This window comes from Octopus sinensis, linkage group LG7, assembly GCF_006345805.1.
Source record: "Octopus sinensis linkage group LG7, ASM634580v1, whole genome shotgun sequence".
Classification (NCBI taxonomy): domain Eukaryota; kingdom Metazoa; phylum Mollusca; class Cephalopoda; order Octopoda; family Octopodidae; genus Octopus; species Octopus sinensis.
Window position 1 is genome coordinate 2,867,676 of NC_043003.1, and position 25,000 is coordinate 2,892,675.

At 39.1% G+C, this 25,000-nt stretch overlaps 1 protein-coding gene across 1 annotated transcript in view; it reads left to right on the plus strand.

The window, feature by feature from the left end:
- The window catches only part of LOC115213943 (multiple epidermal growth factor-like domains protein 6), a 95,290-nt gene that overhangs the window by 27,416 nt on the left and 42,874 nt on the right, over positions 1–25,000 (plus strand). Inside the window, exons 2-7 of the mRNA XM_029782946.2 lie at positions 8,455–8,604; positions 10,433–10,570; positions 13,494–13,631; positions 15,658–15,795; positions 20,257–20,397; positions 23,894–24,031. Coding sequence (XP_029638806.2) covers positions 8,455–8,604; positions 10,433–10,570; positions 13,494–13,631; positions 15,658–15,795; positions 20,257–20,397; positions 23,894–24,031 — 843 coding nt within the window. The remainder of the gene's footprint in view (positions 1–8,454; positions 8,605–10,432; positions 10,571–13,493; positions 13,632–15,657; positions 15,796–20,256; positions 20,398–23,893; positions 24,032–25,000) is intronic.

The following is a 25,000-nucleotide window of genomic DNA, read 5'->3' on the forward strand; positions in this document are numbered from 1 at the left end:
CCACTTTGACCTGCAAATAAAAGAAAGGTTAAAGAGGCAGAGAGGACGAAAATTATTTGGCACTATTTGATAAGAGTAATTTTGAAGGGGGACTTATTAATTAGTCCATACATTCAGGCAGTTGTTTGGTTGAGCAAATAAAGCAGTCTCTAAATATCATGAATCGACTGGGATGGGTATTTCTAGAACAACTTCAAAGAAAACAGTAATGATCAGAAAGAGTAATGTGTGTATGTATACATATATGTGTGTGTGTATATGTATGTTTAAGTATGGTATGTAAATGTACACACACACACACACACACACACATTATATATATATACACACACATACACACACATACAGTTGTCCTCAGAATTATTCATACCCTTGTTAATTTTTATGATTTTTTATTTTTGTGATGATTACATTTTGTCAAGTTTGTTTATGAGTTATTTGTGACCAACAAGTGAAAGAATAACAACATTATACAATTCAAGAGATTCTTCATTTCAGGGGTATTTTATTCATGGATTTTCAAAAAATGCCCTGTTCAAAATTATTCATACCCTAGGTTTACTGAGTCCAATATCCCTCTTTAATAGCCAATAGCATGGCTTTTGATTTTTTATGACTGCTTCTTGTATGTGTCCACAAGCTTCCTGCATGTCTTCTGCAGGATGATGGCCCACTCTTCCTTGGCGAAAGCCTTAAGCTGAGTCGGGTATAAATAGAGGAAAAGCGTTCTGGTCATTCTCAGTTTCTGATCATTATGGCCAAGAAGAAGAAGCTCAGTGAGGACCAACGTCAATGTCTTGTGGATGCCCACAGTGAAGGAAAGGATTACAAGGCCATTTCAAAGCAGTATGATGTCCCTGTACCCCCCCCCCCCCCGAGCATAATGAAGAAGCACAAGAAGTTCAACATTGTTAAAGTCCTCAGTAGGCGTGGCAGAAAGTGCAAGGTGTCTCCCAAGCTTGCCAGGAAAATATGCCGAGAGGTCAACAACAACTCCTGGACCACAATCAGAGCCCTAATTGAAATGCTTGACCAGGCAGGGATGAAGGTGTCAAGGTTCACCATTGAGCAAGTTTTGCACAGAAGTGGTCTCCATGGACGCAGGCCTTGGAAGACACTGCTGCTCAGGAAGAAACATCTGGAGGCTCACCTGACTTTGCTAGAGGTCATCTGAAGCAAGATCCCAACTTTTGGTCAATCATCCTGTGGTCTGATGAGATGAAGTTGGCCATATGGATGCTGAATATGTCTGGAGGAAGAAAGGAGAAGCATACAAACCAAAGAACACTGTGCCCACCGTCAAGCATGATGGTGGAAACATAATGTGATGGGGATGCTTCTTTTCCAGTAGCACAGAGAACCTTGTCAAGGCCCAAGGAATCATGAGAAAGAAGGATTACATCAGGATCCTTGATGAAAATATGAAGGAATCCACTGAGAAACTCCAACTCACCCACAACTGGAAGTACCAACAGGACAATGATCCAACACATACCATCAAGGTAGTGAAGAAATGGTTCAAGGACAATGATGTCAATGTCCTAGAATGGCCAAATCAGAGCCCAGGCCTGGATCCGATCGAGAACTTCTGGTGAGACTTGAAGACCAGAGCAATGACGAGGAAACCGACCAGCCTGACCCAGCTTGAGGCATTCGCCAAGGAAAAGTAGGCCAACATCCCACAGGAGACATGCAGGAAGCTTGTGGATACGTACAAGAATCGTCTAGAAGCAGTCATAAAAAAAACAAAGGCTGTGCTATTGGGCTTCGTAAACCTAGGATAGGAATAATTTTGAACATGGCATTTTTAAAAAATCCATGAATAAAATATCCCTGAAATGAAGAATTTCTTGAATTGTGTATTGTTGTTATTCTTTCACTTGTTGGTCATTCATAAACAATCTTCACAAAATGCATTCATTTCATCACAAACATAAAAAATCACAAAATTAACAAAGATATGAATAATTTTGAGTACAATCGTGTATGTGTGTGTGTGTGTGTGTGTGTGTGTGTGTTTATATCTGTATATCTCTGAATCACACTTGATGTGAATACATCATTGGAAGGCAATTTACTGTGGTATTCCTCCAGTGATGACATCTCTTGAGGATGTGCCATGTTTCTGACATGCTTGTATGTCTACTACACAGGTTTATCTCATTATTCATTTCTGCAGAGAACCAGATGCTTACATATGCTTGTCTATTCTGAGCATATATCTGTATCTCTTGCCCTAGAATATTTGGAGCTGCTATGTGCTTGTGAGGGACTAGACTTGTAGCTTATGCACATATGGAAGAGGAATGTAAAGGGACGTATATAGACCTTCAAATGACTATGTCTGTATGGAAGCACATTCTTATACAGGGTGTTTCAAAAAATTTGATATCATTTGAAATGTAAATATCACAGAAACTACTCAGTCAAAACAAATGAAACTAAACAGGCTTAATATTGGGCAACATAAGATTTATTCCTCCAAATTTGAATGAGAAATTCAAAGGTTTGTGGATTCCATGAACGATTTCACAAATATTCAATATGCGCACCGCCTGAGACACGGCACACGTCAAGTCGGTGGTCCAGCTCCTCCCAAACATGCACAGCATGTCTTGGGTAACAGTCTCCAGTGCAGTAGTGATTCTCTGCTCAAGTTCCTCTAGGTTTTCAGGAAGAGGGGCACATAGACCAGGCCCTTCACATAGCCCCCATGTTTGTGCTTTCGCTTGTCATCTGCCATTATGGCCTGAATGAGCTGCAGCTTGGAGGGTTTCATTAGCAGGCATTTCCTCAGCATGTGCCAAACTGTCATTAGAAGAATCTGGGTTTCCACACTTGTTCTTCTTATGGACTTCTTGGGGCTTCACAAGAGCTTTTGGCAAACCTGCTCAACCATCTCTTCCAATGTTAGTGGTCATCCAGATGCTTTTGCCCTGCACAGACAGCCTTCCTCTTTGAATTTTTTGTGCCATATCCAAATCTACATTGCCGTTGGTGGCTTTTTAGAGAACACTCTCACAAATTCACGCTGCACAGTCTTGTTCAACTGTGTCCGAGAATGCTCCCAACACACAAAACACCTTTTCTCTTCCAGTGAATGCCATTTCTATACCTGAAAAGATAAACATATCAAACACTAAACATAAAATTCTGACCTGTTTCTACAAATGCTGTTAAAATTTGAAGTAATTTGAAGAACTGGCAAAGTTATTAGATTGCAAAATGATATCAAATTTTTTGAAACACCTTGTATATAAGTGACTCTAAAACTTCCATGCTTTCTGAGATTCGCCAACACTACACCTGATTTTTTTCTCCTCCATACACATGCAAGCATGTATCTGACTCATACACTGTTCACTTTCCAGACATTTGTACATTACTGCATATGCTTTATACACACTTTTGACAAGTTGTGGTGCACCTGAGCACTGTATACAATAATTTCATTATTATTATTATTATTATTATTATTATTATTATTATTATTATTATTATTATTATTATTATTATTCAGTAGTTTTATTTTTATAGCGTGCTTTCACTTCACTACCGAGCGCAGCTCTGTGTGCCTTGGGTATGTGCTGTGATTTGTTGTGATGCTCTGATGGTTATTGTATGGAAAGTGTTCTGCGTAGGATGTGTGCAGTGCCTAGTAGTGCAATTTTCTGTATGTTATATGTGTTTGTAAGTCCTGGTGTTTTTGTTATGTATTTGTCTGAATATTTTTTTATCATGCCTAATGCACCTACTATGATAGGAATTGTTTCTGTTTTCAGATTCCACATTCTAGTTACCTCTATTTCCAGGTCTTTGTATTTTGAGAGTTTCTCCATTTCTTTTAGAGACACGTTGTCATCTGCCGGTATTGATACATCAATTAGAAAGCATTTTTTTTCTTCATGATCTCTGACAACTATATCTGGTCTGTTGGCCTTAATTTCTCTATCTGTATGTATCGGCATATCCCAGAGTATGGTTGCTTTCTCGTTTTCTGTGACCTTTTCTGGTGTGTGCCTATACCATCTTTTTTCTGTTGTTATTCCATAATGTTGGCATAGCTTCCAATGTATGTAGGTTCCAACTCTGTCATGTCTGTGAATATATTCCTTCTTAGCCAGGACTGGGCAGCTAGAGATAATATTATTATTATTATTATTATTATTATTATTATTGAGTGAGAGAGCAGTTCATGCCATCAAAGTGACACTGGGGTAAAATATATGAAGCCCAATATACCCATCATGACTACCCGTCTGATAAGGGTACACCAGGCACATGCATCACAACCATATGTGCGCGATTATTATTATATTATTTAGAATCTGTGTGGATAATTTTAATTTGATGCTGCTAATTGCTGTAGATGCCAGGGAATGTTGCAGGGGAAGCTGGAGTTTCAGTTTCTAAATTCATTGATGGAGTCTCAATATTTACAGTTCCAGGTTCAGTCCCACTGCATGCCACCTTGGGCAAAGTCTCTTCTTCTATAGCCCTAGGTTGACTTGAGTGGATTTGGCGGATGGAAATTGAAAGAAGCCCATCGTATATATGTATAGATGACAGGCTTCTTGTGTGTGTGTGTGTGTCCTCCACGACTACTTGACAAATAGTGTTGGTGTGTTTATGTTTCCGTAACTTAGCAAATCAACAAAAGAGACAGATAGAATAAGTATTACACTTAAAAAATAAATTATTGGAATCAATTTGTTCAATAAAATTGTTCAAGGTGGTGCTCCAGCATGGCTGCAGACTAATGACTTAAAACAAGTAAAAGGTAACTCTCTCTCTCTTCCTCCTCTATCTATCTATCTATCTATCTATCTATCTATCTACATACCTACCTGTATACCTACCTACCAACCTATCTATCTATCTATCTATCTATCTATCTATCTATATATATATATATTTATATATATATGTCTGTCTACCTAGCTATCTGTCTGTCTGTGTCTATCTATCTGTCTATCTATCTATCTATCTATCTAATTGTCTATTTATCTATGTAGTGACGGAGAGAGACAGAGAAATTGATAGACAGAGGTAGTTGTGGCTTATAGAAATTTAATATGAACTGTTCATTAGCTTTTGATTCAGAAGTTTCTTTACAAAGTGTAAGGTAGAAGAATCTCAGCTGCTTTGAATATTCTTCCTTCATTGTCAGGATACAGGTGTCATCCACCTATAGCTTATAGACTTCCTGTTAGACATATATTGCTTGCTAGACATATATTGCTTGCTAGACATATATTGCTTATATCAGACTGTGGAGATATCTTCCAAAAGGATCTAATAAAGTTCAGTTTTAAGTGTTTTGCAAAGGTAATTATTACCCAAATGGTTTTCTCGTTGTCTGCTTTGGTAAAGAATTTGGTTGTATTCAGAGAGTCAAATTTTCTCATGCATTGTATAGATTGGACAAAGAGAAAACACAATTGAAAAAATTAAAAAGCGAAAAGAAAAATAAGAGAGAAAGAAAAAAGAGAAAAAAGGAAAAAAAACAAAATTCACCAACTTGGGTTGAAAAGTTGGGGACGCTGGGAAACCTCTCTAATGACTTTTGAGGTGTGCCAGCATACTTGCAGCATTGCCGTGGGTGATGGCGAGGCTGGTGTGCTGGAACAGCGAAGCGCCCTCACGAACCCTACCAGTTTACCTCTGCAAGGCAAGTTGCCAGTGAAGACAGGAATCTCGCAGTTAGTGGTCCAACACCATCAATGCCACAGGATGGAAATTGTAGTTGGCAAACAGATCATGGTATTTCAACTCCTCCAAAAGAGACATGATATTAGCATCTTCTTCAACAGACATAAAGCTCCCTTATATACACACAGTTACTGCAATACACACCATTTCTGTGTAGATATTGAGGGAACAGACTTTCCCTGTAACCCCAGCCAACACATAACAAGTTGACATATTCACATCAAATGTTGGATCTCACAATCTCTGATCTGTTATTATGAGTAGCATTAGAGTATCTTTAATCTTTTACTTGTTCCAGTAACTGGTTATGGCCATGCTGGGGCACCACCTTGAAGGGTTTAGTTAAAGAAATCAATCCCAGAAATTATGTATTAGGCCTAGCACTTATTCTGTTGGTCTCTTTTGCTGAATTGCTAAGTTATGAGAATGTAAACAAACTAACACCAGTGGTGGAGGAGGATAAACACAGACACAAAGACATACACACTTAAAATATATACGTATGTATGTGTCAGGCACATATCGTCTGTAATTACTCAGGGTAGGCAGTTGGTGATGTTTATTTAGTAAAACACACAAAAGATAACCGAAACACAGGCCTGCGACTGAGTTGGAGGCAGATTTACTTCTGCCTTTAGAGTGCGTAAAGAAAATGTTGTTGTAGGAGTGTACGCAGCATGTGTACCACAGCAGTTCTATGCATAGCTTAGATACTGAGATTGAAAGGCAGGGGCAAATGATGCCTACCTGATCTACAAAAAAATAAAATACTTTGCAATTTATGCAGAGTAATCAGAGCAACCTTCATAATTTTATTGAATTAGGTGCATATTTTGCCATAAAAGGAAAATGTTGCTATTGATCTATTTTATTCAGGGTAGGCACTACCTACCATGCCTACCCAAGCGGCACATCCCTGGTGTGTGTGTGTGTGTGTATATATATATGTATGTGTGTGAATTGAGTGTATGTGCATTGCTTTTGTATGTGTATTGTGTGAGTGTATGTACGTGTGTGTGTATGTGTATTGTATGTGTGTGTGTATGACAGGTTTCTTTCAGTTACTGTCTACCAAATCCAATCACAAGGCTTTGGTCAGCCCAGGGCTGTAGTAAAAGACACTTGACCACGGTGCCATGTGATGGGGGTGAATGCAGAACCATGTGATTAAGAATCAAACTTACCACAGAGCCAGGACTGTGCCTTAAAAAAAATGCTTGCAAAAAATGAGCATTCATCTTTGTTGGCAGAAATCCTGATCAATAACTTACTCGCTCCAAGGCGAAAGTATGATCCACTTTGAATGACAGCTCCCTTATTTGGGTCACTGTTGTTTTTATACTGTAAGCCATCCAGCTGATTGACACATTTAGTTAGCAACATATCATAATCTCTGATTTACATATGAACTGTTTCTCCTCTGTGCCTCTGCTAATCAACTTCTAATGGCCTTCTGAATTAGCAAACTGCATACCACTTCCACCCAAGCCTATGAATTGATGCATTCTTCTATTCTCCTCTGGTCATCTCTATTATGTACTTCTCGTCCAGTCCCCAGCATAATTAGAGTGTGTGCTACCTGGGGCAGCCCTTCTGTTTTTCCACCTCTGAACCCCACAAGAAACAAAACATATATTGCCTACAGCAGACCCAAAAGTGCCGCCTGGGGTAGACCGCCCTCTCTCCCCAGCTACACAGGTGCACCCAGTTCCTGCATTGAACACTTTGTACAGTCATTTCCCTCAGCGTAGTAACTTTTTAAAATATGCTCCAGCCCGCGTTTTTCATTCAGGTAATGTTCCACAGATGTTTGAGCTGAACCTGTACCACATCAGTCCCATGTATCTAGGAGGAAGAGGCCTTCAAAGCTTCAAAACCATTTTAAGGAGTTAATTAAGAGGAAATAACACATTACTTGTTAAGCATATATTCATAAAAAAGAAAAAATGATAAGGATGACCCCAAAATGACATAATGAGGTCCTGACTAAATGCTCTCTTTAAAAAATTCCGGAAGGTCTATGTTTAGCAGAACAATGCCATATTTTGTTTTGTCTTAGACTTACTCTGAACAATAAATGTTTCCAATCCACCAAACATTGCTGACATCATTGTCAACAACTATGTCTTAGAATATTTTGTTTTTGTATTTGGTTTGCAAGATTCTTGATATGAACCCATGTGTTGAAACAGATTTTATTGTATCTTGGGAGGGTCATTATGCCAATAATAAACACATGCACTGGTTCTATTTCACTTCCTTATTATTATCAGTCAATAGATTAATTATTAACCCTTTAGCATTCAGATTAATTTATCAATGTAATACTTATTTATCCACATTTTTTAAAACTAATCAGTGCACTATCTCCTATCTTCAAGATTTCAATGATGTGATTATTTATTTTAGAATGACAATGAAGGGTAGGTGTGAAAAGTTAGATCTGGCCAATTTGAACATAAAACCGGTAGAATATTTGTGCTGGATATGGCTGGTTTGAATGCTAAAGTGCTAACCAATAGACTAATAATAATAATAATAATAATAATAATAATAATAATAATAATAATGCAATAATAATAATAATAATAATAAATGAAGTAAAATAGAACCAGTGTGTGTATTTGATCTTCCCAAGCTACAACAAAAATCTGTCTCATAATGTTATATGAATTTTTAAGTTTCATTTCAGAAACAGTTAAAATTATAGTCTCCCTAACGATGAACTGATTTAATTAACAGATACAGCAGGATGCTCAATTGGAACTTATCAACCTCCTGATTGCCTCGAAGATTGTCCACAAAGCTGTAACAAGGGAAAATGTGATGAATACACTGGAGATTGTACAGAAGGATGCTTGCCAGGGTACATGGGGAAGAAATGTAACCAAAGTAAGTTGGTTTTATTCTTTCAAAAATTCATTCTACACAAATGAGTTTCAAACAAAACTTCTTTGTTGATATTGTGTATATATATATATATATTTAAAACATTTCTCCACCTCATTCCTTTCTTCCTTTCTACCTTTCTTTTTTTTATTGATTTAATGTTCAGCCATTCAACCTACATCATGGCTTTTTACATAAAATAACGAGATGCCAACTGGACTCATTGTTGTGAGAAGCAATTCTATGGAATTTTCTCTTTTTTGTAAAGCAAGAAACAGTGTTGAGGTGGATGGCAATTATAACTGTCATAAAACAGACGAAGCAATTTTTTCTCACTTCTTCCCTCTTGCTTTAAACATTTTCACATTTACATTCTTTTGTCCTGAAATTTGATAAAACATTTCCACTGTATCATCTTTTTTTTCTGTAACATGACAATCAAACTAGTTTAGGGTTATTTGATATTTTCTTATTATTCTCATTTTCTTGAGGAACCTGGAGCTGCTTCATAAGGTTGGTTTTTTGTGAAACTTTATATTTTTAGAAACAGCAGTTCTCTTCAAACTATTACACTGGTAAATCAATCAGCTCTGCCTTAAGGCTATACATTCCTTCCTTCTCATATTAAGAGATGCAACAAGAATTCAAATGTAATCAATATTTTGTAATTATTTGTGGCAAAGAATTCATTAAAACTCATCATTATCATAATCATCATTTTAATGTCCATTTTTCCATGTTGATATGTGATTGATGAGTTTGACATATAGCTTATTGCCAATCCTTTCCTTCTTTTGCCATATTTCAAGATCTGACCTTATTCTTTCCTTCCAAGTGTAATTTTCTCTGCCTCTCAAGTACCCTCCGCTTATAGCATACAATATTTTTGTATCTAACTCTCATTATTCACTTGCATTACATATCTATCAAATAAAGTGAGTTCACAGCTGTAACCTACACCAGTGTCACATAACCAGCCCACTGAAAAAGTACTTTGAATCGTAGGGCGACATGCCGTGCTTGAGGAGACCTATTGAGTCAAGTACATCAAAATCAATATCAAATCACAATCAAATAGAAATTGTGGTTGTGATCCCCGTGCCGGTGGCAGGTAAAAAGCACCATCCAAACGTGACTGATGCCAGTGCCATCTTGACTGGCTTCTGTGTCGGTGGCACATAAAAAGCAACATCTGATCGTGGCCGATGCCACCCCTGTCTGGCCTCTGTGCCGGTGACGTGCAAAAAAAGCACCCATTACATTCTCAGAGAGAAAACACTGAACATTACCCATCTTCTCCCTCACCCCCACCCCCAGCTGCATCCCACTAAGAACTTCCGAGACCACTGCACATGCTAGGTTTCACCATTCCTGGTTATCTTTCCTGCCAAATCCATATCCTCAACTTAAACGCTTTATCACAAAGATTGGCATTCCTCTTCAGGGCCAACAACTACTGATCCTTTATGAAATTCAAGTGGGGTCCACAAGGGGAATACTGCTCCCACATCCGGGATGTTGCTGCTGATGCTATACACATATAATATATAGACGTTCTAGACTTCACCCAAAGGAAGGCCATTCAACTAATTTGCATAAAGTCACACTAACCCTCTGCCCAACAGACATGTTGCCCCTTTTCACTGCTTTTTCTATAGCCACTACAGTGACCTCTACTCCTTAAAGCTTGTCTTTCTCCTGCCTGTCATTTGCTCGAGTCTTTCTTCTCATTAACCTGCTGTCACAATCCATTAATCCTTATCTATGTATTACATTACTCACTGAGATGAAAAAAAAAGAAGTAATTTACTCCCTTATTTTCATGTTGTAGGTTGCCCCGATGGAAAATATGGTAAAGGATGCACTAAAACATGCAGTCCCATGTGTATAATACCAGGCTGCTTTGCAAACAATGGCAGCTGTAACTCTGGATGTAAAGCAGGATTCCAGGGAAGGAAGTGTAACGAAGGTAACAGTCAACTTACCAATCTGTTAAAAATTATGATTAATATGACTGATTGATTGTTTGTTCTCTTTTCAATATTTGTATTGTCTTTAATCTTTAGTCACATGTATTCTTTTTATTAAATCCAGCTTGTTCTGTTTGCAGTTACAAGTTGTTTCAAATGTACGAATACTAAATCACTGAGGTTTTTGTTTTTTTCTGTGATTCTTTGTCCCCATTTTCTTTAAAATGATTCCTTCAAAAGTTCCAAACTCTGCCTGATATATTATTCCATTTTCATTTGTATTAAGCAAAAAGTTAGGTGTTAGGTGTGGATCATGTAAAATTTTTTTGTGTGGTTATGACTTAAATATAACTGAAAATAAGTCATTAAGGATACTGACTTTTTGGCCTCTGTGCTGGTAGCACATAAAAAAGCACCATCTGAACATGGTCAATGCCAGTACCCCCTGACTGGATCCTGTGCCGGTGGCATGTAAAAAGCACCATCTGAACGTGGTCAATGCCAGTGCCGCCTCACTGGCTCTGGTGCTGGTGGCATTAAAAAAGCACCATCTGAACGTGGTCAATGCCAATAGACCCTGACTGGCTCTGGTGCCGGTGGCATGTAAAAAGCTCCATCTGAACGTGGTCAATGCCAGTGCTGCCTCACTGGCTCTGCTGCTGGTGGCATTAAAAAAGCACCATCTGAACATGGTCATTGCTAGTGCCCCCTGACTGGATCCTGTGCCTGTGACACATAGAAAGCACCCACTACACACTCAGAGTGGTTGTTGTTAGGAAGGGCATCCAGCTGTAGAAACATTGCTAAATCCGATTTGTGCCTGGTGCAGCCTACTGGCTTGCTAGTCCTCAGTCAAACCATCCAGCCCATGCCAGCATGGAAAGCGGATGTTAAACGATGATGATGATGGTGTGTGTGATTGTAAGATTGTGAGTTCAACTCCTGGACTAGGCAATGTGTTGTGTTCTTGAGCAAGACCCTTTATTTCACATTGCCTCACTCCATTCAGCTGACAAAATTGAGTAATCCTGCATTGGATTGGTGCACCATCCAGAAAAGAATATATATACTATAGAATCCAAGAACTTGGCCTTATGAGCCCCTATGGCTCAAGAAGGATCTTTGATCCTTTCACACACATATACACAGGGCAAAGATCCTTTGCTGCATTTTCCAACTTTCCTTAGATGAGAATGTTGCATAGGAATGTATTCTGAATGCAAACTGATTATTATAGCTTAATCTCCTAATCTTAAACATCTTGTACAAAATCAAAATGTTTCCTTTTCATTCTCATAAAACCCTTTCCATTTGTCCATGTAATTAGTTTAATTAGTTAGAATTACTGTTTTATAATTGTTATTTCTCTACAGCAAGTCTGATTAGCATCAGAATGATAATTGATTCATTTACATTGAGAATGTAGACCCTTCAAAAAGCTGTGCATTTTCCTCAGGTGAATGTGAGTGATTGCAGAATAACAAGCCTTTATAGTTCGTTTATATTCCTGAGAAAGGGGATCAATATATCATTTCATTATTCTGTTGTTGTGTGCTCCACAGTAAAATTCATGCGTGTGAAGTGACTTAACCCTTTTGCATTCAGATTATTCTGTTAACCCTTTCATTACCAACCCAGCTGAAACTGCCTCTGGTTCTCTTGTACAAATGTCTTGTTTTCATAAGTTTTGAATTAAAATCTTCCACCAAACCTTAGTCACAATTTACGTTCCTAACACTAGCTTAATGATATCTAAGTTTTTTAACTAAATTCTTTTGTTATATTTATAATTAATTGAAAAAAAATTCCTCAGAGCATCTCAACAGAAATATGGTAACAAAAGGGTTAAAATATATAATAGAGAAACAATTCTTAACCCTTTCGTTACCAACCCAGCTGAAACCAGCTCTGGCTCTGTAGTAGAAATGTCTTGTTTTCAAAAGTTTTGAATTAAAATCTTCCACTAAACCTTAGTCACAATTTATGTTGCTAACACTAACTTAATGATAACTAAGTTATTTTACTAAATTCTTTGTTATATTTAAAATTAATTGAAAAAAAATTCCTCAGCGCATCTCAACAGAAATATGGTAACAAAAGGGTTAAAATATATAATAGAGAAACAATTCTTAACCCTTTCGTTACCAACCCAGCTGAAACCAGCTCTGGCTCTGTAGTAGAAATGTCTTGTTTTCAAAAGTTTTGAATTAAAATCTTCCACTAAACCTTAGTCACAATTTATGTTGCTAACACTAGCTTAATGATAACTAAGTTATTTTACTAAATTCTTTGTTATATATAAAATTAATTGAAAGGAACACAGAGCATCTCAACAGAAATATGATAACAAAAGGGTTAAAATATATAATAGAGAAACAATTTTTAACCCTTTCGTTACCAACCTGGCTGAAAATGCTTCTGGCTCTGAGTACAAATGCCTTGTTTTCATAAGTTTTGAATGAAAATCTTCCACCAAACCTTAGTCACAATTTATGTTCCTAACATTAGCTTAATGATATCTAAGTTTTTTAACTAAATTCTTTGTTATATTTATAATTAATTGAATGAAACACAGAGCAGCTCAACAGAAATACAGTAATGAAAGGGTTAAATATAATCTTTTTTTTTTATTTACATTGTTTTCAATTAATCATGCATTATCTCATAGCTTTGAGATTTTGATAATGTAATCATTTATTTTTAGAATGACATTGTAGGTAGGTAGGAGAGGCCAGATCTGGCCATTTGAACATAAAATGGTTGAATGTTTTGGCCAGATTTGGCTGACTTAAATGTTAAACGGTTAAAGTTAATTTTGATTTGGAATATGTTTTTGAATTTTGAAATGTTTTAAATTTTAGAATAATTTCTCTTATCTTTTATAAAAAAAAAAGACAAACAAACTATCTTTTATTACTTCAGAATGTGATTTTACCAGGTTTGGAGAGAGGTGTTCCAAAAAATGTCACTGCAAAAAAAGAGTAGAAAGATGTGATAAAGTGACTGGAGTGTGTAAGAGTGGTTGTTCTGCAGGTTGGCTTGGAGAGAATTGCCAGCAAGGTGAGGTTTACCGATTTTTAACAATAGCTCTATTGTAATTTCCCATCTTATTCAGTACAACTTAACCCTTTTGACACCAACTTGCCTGAGGTTGCCCTTTGTTGTAAGATAAAAATCGCCTGTTTTAAAGGGATCTAAATTAAAGCCTTACATCAAAGTTTTACGTTAATTTATGTCCCAGCACCAGACTAATAATGACAAAGTTATTTTTATAAATTTTTCATTATTTCCAAAATTAAGGCAGTCAGCTGGCAGACTCGTTAGCAAGCTGGACAAAATGTTTAATGACACTTTGTCTATCTTTACTGAGGTCAACTTTGTCTTTCATCCTTTCGGGGTCGATGAAATAAGTACCGGTTTTGCACTGGGGCTGAAGTAATCAACAAATCCCCTTTGCCAAAATTTCAGGCCTTGTACCTAGAGTAGAAAGGATCATTTCCAAAATTAATTAAAACAAAGACAGTGTATCTCAACAGAAATAAGGTTTAAAAAATGGTTGATATTTTCATTTCTAAATAGGTTAACGTGAAAGGCTTAAAAATTCTACTTAACTCATCTTGAACTCAGAATTTTGATTTTTTTCCAGTTTTACTGAATGTTTTAGGTGCATTACAATATGTAGTTGGTAGAAGAAATACTGCAGTAACTAGACTATTCTATTGGCAATGTGTATACATTAAGTATGATATATAGATAACTGTTTTGATTTAATACTGCCTCAATTGTGTATACCAGATTCTTAGTCAGCCAGACAGCTATTCACATCAGTGAATGTCTTAGTCACTGTTCCCTATTTCTGAAGTAACAGATTCTCATCTGAATATGTACCATTGTAAAGGCCCCAAAAGGCCCAAATGCATCTGGTGTTCTTGCTGGTTATTGCTGGGTGAATTTTCTTCTGCCTCTGATATTTATTGTGTTTTTAACACAACACGTCCATCTGGGAAGTTACCTCAGGACAAATACTGCAATAACTGGCCTACTGACAGGGAGTATACATTTAGTATGTTAAATAGATGGCTATTTTAGTTTACAAAATGAAAAGAAAACTCATGGGAAAATTCTCAAAACTAATTTCCATCCGTTTTCCCCTAAATTATAAAGAAAGTGTGTGTGGGATCTTATAATTTCTTTCCATTGACAGAAATTATATTATTAAATAATTGGTTCTGTCTTTATTTTGAATTGTTTTGTTACAGAATTGGAAATTATTTTTCAAAAAGCACCATATTATTTGCTATTTTACCTTTTTTTAAGCACTTAATTCTTATAAGTTTCAAATTTCTTAGTATTCTTACAAGTAAAAATTAGAAAACGTGTATCTATCTGTCTGTCTGTCTGTCTGTCTGTCTATCTATCTATCTATATATATATATATATATATATATATATATATAGGCGCAGGAGTGGCTGTGTGGTAAGTAGCTTGCTTACCAACCACATGGTTCTGGATTCAGTCCCACTGCATGGTACCTTGGGCAAGTGTCTTCTACTATAGCCTTAGGCCGACCATCTTATTTAATTTATTTATTGCCCACAAGGGGCTAAACATAGAGGGGACAAACAAGGACAGACAAAGGGATTAAGTCAATTACATCGACCCCAGTGCGTAACTATTACTTAATTTATCAACCCCAAAGGGATGAAAGGCAAAGTCAACCATTGCAGAATTTTAACTCAGAATGTAATGGCAGACGAAATACTGCTAAGCATTTCACCCGGCATGCTAATGTTTCTGCCAGCTCGCCGACCATCACCTGGCAACTGATGTTGGTGTGTTTACATCACCGTAACTTAGCAGTTCAGCAAAAAAGATCGATAGAATAAGTACTAGGTTTACAAAGAATAAGTCCTGGGGTCAAATTGTTCAACTAAAGGTGGTGTTCCAGCATGGCCACAGCCAAATGACTGAAACAAGTAAAAATGAAAGAATAAAAGAATATGTATGTATGTATGTATGTTTGTTTGTTTGTTTGTTTGTTTATGTTGTTCATGTATTGTTTTTATTTTTTAATTGTTTTTACAGCATGTGAAGATTTTAAATTTGGAATTAATTGCACAAAAGACTGCCGATGCCGGGACAAAAGTGAATCCTGTGACAAGAAATCTGGCCGATGCCGCACTTTGTGTGCCCCAGGTTGGAAAGGAGAAGATTGTCAAGAAGGTTAGTACATGATGCCAAGAACTTTGGAGGATATCCTCTGAGTCTTATTCCAAAAGCAAGACTATGTTTTAAATAAATAAATATTCAGGCATATACAGCCTCAGGTATTGCGGTTTGCTGAAAATGTTCACTTCCAAACCATGTGGTTTCAAGTTCAATCCTGCTGTTGACACCTTGGGCAAGAGATTTTTATTGTAGCCCTGGGCTTTCCCAGTTGTTTCCAGACAGTCATAAGAGTGTAATACTTTTCCACAATACAAGAATAGAACATATTCAAAGTAGATTCAACTTGCGATGCCATTGCTGCCAAATCCTTAACATTCCTGCAAGAAATATAACAAAAGATCCAGATGCTTTAGAAATGCATCGTCCATACTGTTCAGTTACAATTGTTAAGAATCCACTCAAGTGACAAACTGTGTGATTATGAGCTTAATCTTCGATGACATCAACTAACATTTCTTTTTTTGTTAAGGGTGTCTCTACAGATTTTCTATAAAATTTAGAGCCAGTACTGAAAGTTACAATGTTTCATATACAAATACATCTATGTAAACAATGCGATCAAAGCTAGAAAAATAGGCAATGGGTGTATATACCTATTTCAAAAATTCTTGCTCTTTCGTCAGTATTACATCCAACCCATTAACTATCCACAAACACATTACTAAAATAACTTTGGATTTCCTATCTCAACACTTTAACCACATCGTGCACCATATACGGTACACGGGTAACTGTCCCAACCTGCATCATGTACCACTATTAATACACAGTATAAATTTTAAAAAAATTTTTTAATTGATATTTTAATGAGCTCAGTTGTTATTATACATGATTTATGTTTTAGAAATGAAGGATGATAACTAGATTTTACAAACATATAACATCTATTCCTGTTTTGTTATTAAATGGTGGTGCTCCAGCATGACCACAGCTCTGAACTACAGAAAAAGAAAAAAAACTTATCAATAATCATCATCATCATCATTTAGCGTCCGTTTTCCATGCTAGCATGGGTTGGACGGTTTAACTGGGGTCTGTGAAGCCGGAAGGCTTCATCAGGCCCAGTCAGATTTGGCAGTGTTTCTACGGCTGGATGCCCTTCCTAACGCCAACCACTCCGCGAGTGTAGTGGGTGTTTTTTACGTGCCACCTGCGCAGGTGCCAGACAGAGCTGGCGAACGGCCACGAACGGATGGTGTTTTTACGTGTCACCGGCACGGGGCCAGGCAATGCTGGCAACGGACACGAAAGGATGGTGCTTTTACGTGCCACCGACATGGGGCCAGACAGAGCTGGCAAACGGCCACGAACGGACGGTGCTTTTACGTGTCACCTGCACGGGGGCAGCGAGGCTGGCTACGAACACGAACGGATGGTGCTTTTACGTGCCACCGACACGGGGCCAGACAGAGCTGCAAACAGCCACGAACGGACGGTGCTTTTACGTGTCACCTGCACGGGGGCCAGCCGAGGCTGGCAACGAACACGAACGGATGGTGCTTTTACGTGCCACGGACACGGGGCCAGACAGAGCTGGCAAACGGCCACGAACGGACGGTGCTTTTACATGTCACCGGCACGGGGACCAGCCGAGGCTGGCAACGGACACGAACGGACGGTGCTTTTATGTGCCACGGACACGGGGCCAGACGGAGCTGGCAAATGGCCATGAACGGACGGTGCTTTTACGTGTCACCGGCACGGGGCCAGGCGAGGCTGGCAACGAACACGAACGGATGGTGCTTTTACGTGCCACCGACACGGGGGCCAGACAGAGCTGGCAAACGGCCACGAGCGAATGGTGCTTTTACGTATCACCGACACGGGTGCCAGACGAGGCTGACAGTGGACACGAACAGATGGGTCACTTAACCCCTGCTTTCTGATATATGATTTGATTTTGATTGTTCTCACTGGTCTTGCCGGGTCTTCTGACGCACAGCATACTTCCATAGGTCTCGGTCTCTGGTCATTTCCTTGGTGAGACCTAGAGTTCGAAGGTCGTGCTTCACCACCTCGACCCCGGTTTTCCTGGGTCTACCTCTTCCACAGGTCCCCTCAACTGCCAGGGTGTGGCACTTTTTCACACACCTATCTTCATCCATTCTCGCCACATGACCATACCAGCGCAATCGTCTCTCTTGCACACAACATCTGATGCCTCTTAGGTCCAACTTTTCTCTCAAGGTACTTACACTCTGTCGACTATGAACACTGACATTACACATCCAACGGAGCATACTAGCTTCATTTCTCGCGAGCTTACGCATGTCCTCAGCAGTCACAGCCCATGTTTCACTGCCATGTAGCATGGCTGTTCGTACACATGCATCATACAGTCTGCCTTTTACTCTGAGCGAGAGGCCTTTAGTCACCAACAGAGGTAAGAGCTCCCTAAACTTTGCCCAGGCTATTCTTACTCTAGCCGTTACACTTTCAGCACACCCACCCCCACTACTGACTTGGTCACCAAGATAACGGAAGCTATCAACTACTTCTAGTTTTTCCCTGGAAAGTGACGGAAGTTGTTTTCTGCAGATTTTCAGAGGTTAATGCTCCCGAGCATCTGCCACATACAAAAACCATCTTCCTAGTTAGCCTTCCTATGACATTGCTGCCCCTCTTATGTGTCCATAGCTTACACTTGGTGCATCTTATAGAGTTTCTACCTACACCTTTTCTACAGATCGAGCAGGGCCATCTACCGGAAGGCGTTTGTGATTTGTCTACCTTCCTACTTATTACGACTTTGGTTTTAGCTAGGTTGACTCTAAGGCCCTTCGATTCTAAACCATGCTTCCACACCTGAAACTTCTTCTCCAGTTCTGATAATGACTCAGCAATTAGAGCAAGGTCATCAGCATAGAGGAGCTCCCAGGGGCATCGTGTCTTGAATTCCTCCGTTATTGCCTGGAGGACTATGATAAATAGGAGGGGGCTGAGGACTGAACCTTGGTGGACCCCTACCTCTACCCGGAATTCTTCACTGTACTCATTGCCAACCCTCACCTTACTAGCAGCATCCCTGTACATGGCTTGCACAGCTCTCACTAACCATTCATCTATTCCTAGTTTCCTCATTGACCACCAGATGAGGGATCGGGGGACCCTGTCGAAGGCTTTCTCCATATCAACAAAAGCCAGGTACAGGGGCTTATCTTTGGCTAGGTATTTCTCCTGCAGCTGCCTTACCAGGAATATAGCATCAGTGGTACTTTTCCCTGGCATGAACCCAAACTGCATCTCATCAACTAAACTCTCTCTCTAATTAGTTGGCTTATGACCCTCTCTGTAACCTTCATCACCTGATCCAACAGCTTGATACCTCTGTAATTATTTGTATCTAGGTCATCACCTTTACCTTTGTAGCAGTTGACTATTATGCTGCTACACCAGTCATTGGGTATGACTCCTTCATGTATCACCTGATTAAATATACGGTGACTAGGCTATAGCCGACACTACCAGATATTTTGAGCATCTCTGCAGTGATACCTGATGGGCCTGGGGCTTTCCCTGTCTTCATGCTTCTAATTGCCTTAGCTACCATGGAACTATCAACCCTGATAGCTGGTCCCTCTGTTGGGTCAACGTTCGGCAGACTCTCTTTATCCCATTCCTTTTCTTTATTCAGCAACCTTTCATAGTGGCGTCTCCAAGCCTCTCTCTTTGCATCCTCGTTTAGCGCAAGTGAACCATCTTCCATGCGAACACACTTCTCTCCTACCACATCACAATTCTCTCTCACACACTGTCTTGCAACGCGAAACACCTCCAGTCTTTGGTCCTCACGGCACAGAACATTGGCAAATTTTTTCTTATCTGCTTCCCCTCTGGCTAGATAGACCTGTCTCCTAGCTTCCCTTTTAGCATTCTTCCAGTGCTTCCAAGTCTGTCTCTTTTCTCTAATAGCCCTGTCTACAACACTGTTCCACCACCACGTTACCTTGGGACGAGAGGGGACTTTGCACCAGCCACAGATCTGGTCAGTGGCTCTCAGCAGGTTGTCCCTTAGAAACGTCCAGTTGCCCTCTACCCCATGTGATACTCTATCCCCTTCTACTTCGTCAAAGGCTTCAAGTAACATGTCTCTAAATCTCTGTCCATTCGCAGGATCCTTAAGCTTCCAGATCCTTCTAATGATTAAGTAAAATAATTAATGAGAAGAAGCAACCAAACAAGATGCTGGTGAGGCTTAATGGCTAAACTCAGAGATTCGTTTAAAGTGTTAATATTGAGCAATTATTAAAATTAACAAATTTTATTGAAGAATTTGTAATCTGTATCCATTTTATTGTTTTTTTGGAGGGTGGAGGGGCAAGTTCCTAATTTGTTACTTTCACTGATTTCTTAATGGTTTTCCAAATTTTTTAACTCTTTTATTGAAATTTAAATGTTTCAAAGTAGTTTATGGATTGTCTTTTTTCTTTTTCCCCTTTATTTTTACTCCTGAAGATTGTGCTGAAACTAGTCGCTATGGATTTAGCTGTAAGAAGCGTTGCAGTCATTATTGTAAAAGTCAGAAATGTGACCGCATCACAGGCAAGTGCCTGACGGGATGCATACAGGGTCACCGAGGAGACAAATGCGACGAAGGCAAGTTGTGGCTTTTATCTTTTATTTTTTTCATGGCACCAATGAAGTCATCATGTTATCTCACAGGGTCAAAGCTACCCCTTAAACTGAATGTGAGTAGAGTAGAGAGAGAAGTGGCTTTATGCTAGGTACATTATTTACATTATTTAACCACTGCGCCATATGCCCATGGGCATATGGTGCAGTGTGGTTAAGAGCACGGGCTACTAACCCCAAGATTCAGAGTTAGATTTCGGGCAGTGACCTTAATAATAATGATGATGATGACGATGCCGCCACTGCCGCTGACAACAGCAACAGCAGTGGAGGCGCAATGGTCTAATGGTTAGGGCAGCAGACTCGCGGTTGGAGGATCGCGGTTTCGATTCCCAGACCGGGCGTTGTGTGTGTTTATTGAGCGCAAACACCTAAAGCGCCACGAGGCTCTGGGAGGAGGGGGGGTGGCGACCCCTGTTGTATTCTTTCGCTCCTACTTTCTCTCACTCTTTCTTCCTGTTTCTTGTCCCTGACTTCCTACGCAACCGCTGAGCATGGATGTGCATTCATCCATCCGTTAATGCTCTCGGTGTCGGGGGTTGACCTGCTTTCTCTTCTGTGGGTCTTACGAAGAGCAAAGGACCATGTTTCGGACTTCTCCCATCTTGCGAGCTCTGGGACGATGACCGTTTGCTCAACAGCAACAGCAACAACAACAACATTGAAAAATACCTTAGGAATGAGAACCCAGGTTCGAAATTTCCCCAAGACACCTGATGAAAACTGGAGGGTATATCAGCCAAAACAAGATGACAAATATCCATCAAATGTAAATAATGTAAATAATTCCTCATCTCTTAAATATAGAACTGTTTTATGCTAGGTGCTGAGAGGTTAAGGTATGGAAGAAAAGAGAGGGGAAGGGTTCTTGCTGTGGAGGAGCCACATGGCTACTTCACTCTATACAGGAGTGGGTAGGTGGGTGGGTGCAGTTGAGGTGGAGCAGAAAGAGAGATAAAGACGGTGGGGATGAAGTGTCAGAGTTTGCCCTCAGGGTACGAGAAGGTGAATAGAAGACAGAATGGGAACAGAAGATCAGAAAGGGTAGGTAAAGGTTGTAAGAATGTGTGGAGAGAGAGGGATAGTTAGAGATAGGGGTGGGGTCGAAGGTAAATGTGGTGAATGACAAATAAGGGTGGAGGGGTGATCAGTGATACATGTGAGTTGAAAAGCAGGTGGGGAAAAGCAGGTGATGACCAACAGCAAGAGTGAAGTGTAGCATAATAATAATAATGATAATAATAATAATAATGATAATAATAATATAATAATAATAATAATAATAATAATAATAATATACTACCAATGTATACTATGAGTTTCTCTGCCCTAGGAGTCGGGAAGACACTCGGCAAGAAATGGAAGCAAATTTGAAAGAAGAAAAAAAAGATAATAATAATAATAATAACAATAATGATAATAATGATAATAATGATAATAATAAGGCAGCGAGGTAGCAGGATTGTTAGCATGCCGGGTGGAATGCTTAGCAGTATTTCGTCTGTCTTTATGTTCTGAGTTCAAATTCCGCCGAGGTCAGCTTTGCCTGTCATTCTTTTGGGGTCGATAAATTAAGTACCGGTTGCGTACTGAGGTTGATGTAACCAATTGGCTTCCTCCTCCAAAATTTCAGGCCTTGTGCCTTGAGTAGAAAAGAATGATAATAATAATAATGATTTCTTTAATAACCACAAGGGTTTACATTAAGAAAAACATTATGAACAGCAGAGGACAAAACAAAGAATGTGTGTGTGTGTGTTTGTATGTGAGTGTGTGTGTTTGTGTGTGTGTGTTGTTGTGAGGGTTTTGCATGTAAACAAGACTAACAAAATTATAAAAAAGAAAGAAAAAAATCAACAATGTGTAATCCTCAATAGGGAGGAGACATTCAAGGGCTGCTTGTCGAAAAACCCCATAAAAAAACCATGGGTGCCCTGACTTTTGGGGCAGGTACCTTTTTTCCTTCCCTTTTTTTCCAACTACAAGCATATACTCAGGGAAGGCCTGTTCACTCACCCCTTTCATCTACCTTTCAGCAAAATGACCAGAAGGCAACACTTCCCCTTCTTCCCTTATTTTCCTTTTCAAGTGAAACTTAAAGAAGTTGATCAGGGATTGGCCACAGAGAAAAGTGTTTGTCTTCAGCCCCTTCAATCTCCACCATACAACCTCTTTCGCCATCACCACAGCCTGCCCTTCCCAGTTAAAGGAACGTGGTGGGACGATCTTCACGATAGCTCTAGTTGACAGCTGGATCCATCCCATACATGACAGCAGGTGTTCGACATAAAGCCACAGGTCAGCAATGGCCGGGCACTGGACAAGTGCATGCAGGACCATCTTATTGTCCTGTGTGCATCTCAGACATGTTCTATTAGAATGGTTTCAAATTTTGGCACAGGCCCAGCAAGTTCAAGGAGGGGGTAAGTTGATTACATCAACCCCCAATGCTCAACTGATATTTATTTTATCGACCCCTGAAAGATGAAAAGCAAATTCAGAACACAAAGATGGACAAAATGCTGCCATGCATTTTAGCTGCCATGGTAACGATTCTGCTAGTTTGCTGTAATGATAATAAGGGAAGGATGAGAAAAAGGGGAGGTGGTGAGTGGGTTGCAAGAGTGAAACACATAAGGGTAGAAGTAGCCAGAGGTACTTAGTGAGCCAATGGGAACTGGTTGAGGGGAGATGGAAAGGTAACGGGTAGCACAGAAGGGTGATCAATGGAGAATGTGAATGGAGAGGGAAAATGTTAAGGATAAAGGATGAACGTCAAAGGAAGAGGTTCTTGTAGCACAGCAAGGTTAATGAAATATATAGTTCCGTTCTTATGCGATTGCAGTTGCAGAATAGTGCAGAAGTTAGGAGAATGATGGAAGGATGAGTGATAAGGAGGCGAGGGATAGTGGGAATGATATGGAAGGCAAACTGAGCAAGGAACCCTGATGTGTATATACACATTATGCTTCCAGAACCTCAGTTATATCATGGTGAGTTAGTTTTCTTGAGCCCTGCATATCACAGGACATTTTTTCTTGAGCACTGCATACAACAGGATATCTTTTTGCACGTTATATCTGACTCCTCTTATGTCTAAATTCTTTCAACATATTTGTATTTTGTCCTTCATGCACACTGACATTGTACATCCAACAGAGCATACTGGCTTCATCTCTTTCTAGTCTTTGCAAGTCCTCTACATTCAGAAACTGAATTTGTGAAACTTCTAATGTAATTAATTCTCATCAGACTAAGTGATGCAATTGTATTGTTTTACAAAAATAAAATATAAATTTTTTGCATTTGTACTTAAAAGAAATTTTTTTTCTTATGTTACTCTTTAGAAATTACTTTACTTTACCTGTTATGATGTGTTATTTAACTAAAGAGAATATATCAGATGTATTCTGTGCAACTCAAGTAATTTGTTACAATTTCTTAAATGTTTTTTCAACAGAATGCCTTGATGGAACATATGGACCTGATTGTAATAAAACTTGCAATCCCAACTGCATTGACGGTGTCTGTGAATGGTATAATGGTTATTGTAAATTAGGCTGCAAACCAGGTTTCCAAGGTGGTCATTGCAATGAAGGTAATGTTAATTCCATATTTGTAAACTTTCTATTTTAATTAGCCACAAATGTCATTAAGTGACATCTTGGTGCCTGGTGAGAATAAGACACCAAAATCTACAATATGAAATAGGGTTTGAAAGAATAATCTGTCGTGCAGGTCAACAAGGGACGTGTTCAAATCTTAGGCAGAGGGGTTCATTCGAAAAATATATTGCAGTCTCCACCCAATGCCAGTATAGCCAGAAATAAGCCTGCAACTTATTCTGGAAAGCATAGGGTGGGAGTGCAACAGATGCATGAACTGGGACACCGGGGCATAAAGATGATAAGTGATTCTGAACTGTTCATAAAGATAGAATACAAAATTCCAATAGGTGCTATTCAGGCAAGTTTGCACTTATAGATTTTGCATTTGTGGACTTCTTCAGGGCAATCCAATTTGATGCTCCAGCAGGAGTCTGCCACCCTATTTTCTCCCATTGCCCTTGGTAGTGCTATTCTATGGTTATGAGGCTCGGATGAAAGCACTGTCCTTGTTCATTACTTACAGTCCCAAGATTCTCTGGGAATGAATCAAGGTGACTATTCAGGAAATGGAACTTGGCACTCATGTTGCATCCAAGATTGTGAAAAGCCAGCAGCATTCTCGTAAACAGAACTTTGTAGTTCTCTGCCTTGTTGTTCCCCCAAAAGTTTCATACAGTTGCCATGAAAGACAGCCATGCTGCTTTCTCCTTGTCATCCGTTTTCCTAACAAATTCCTTGTCACAACACAAGGGCATCAATGTAAGTTCCATTGAACTCCCTTGTTTTGATCTTCTTCAAAGACAAAGCAGGAAAAGCAGAAACCATATATTGAAAATAATGACTCTCAGTATTTAAAATCTTCATGAACTTTGATCTGAACCAAGGAGAAAAAATTATCTTTTCTCATTCTAAACAACAAGACCAGGCACTTGTTTCAGTTAAAGAACATTTTTAAAAAA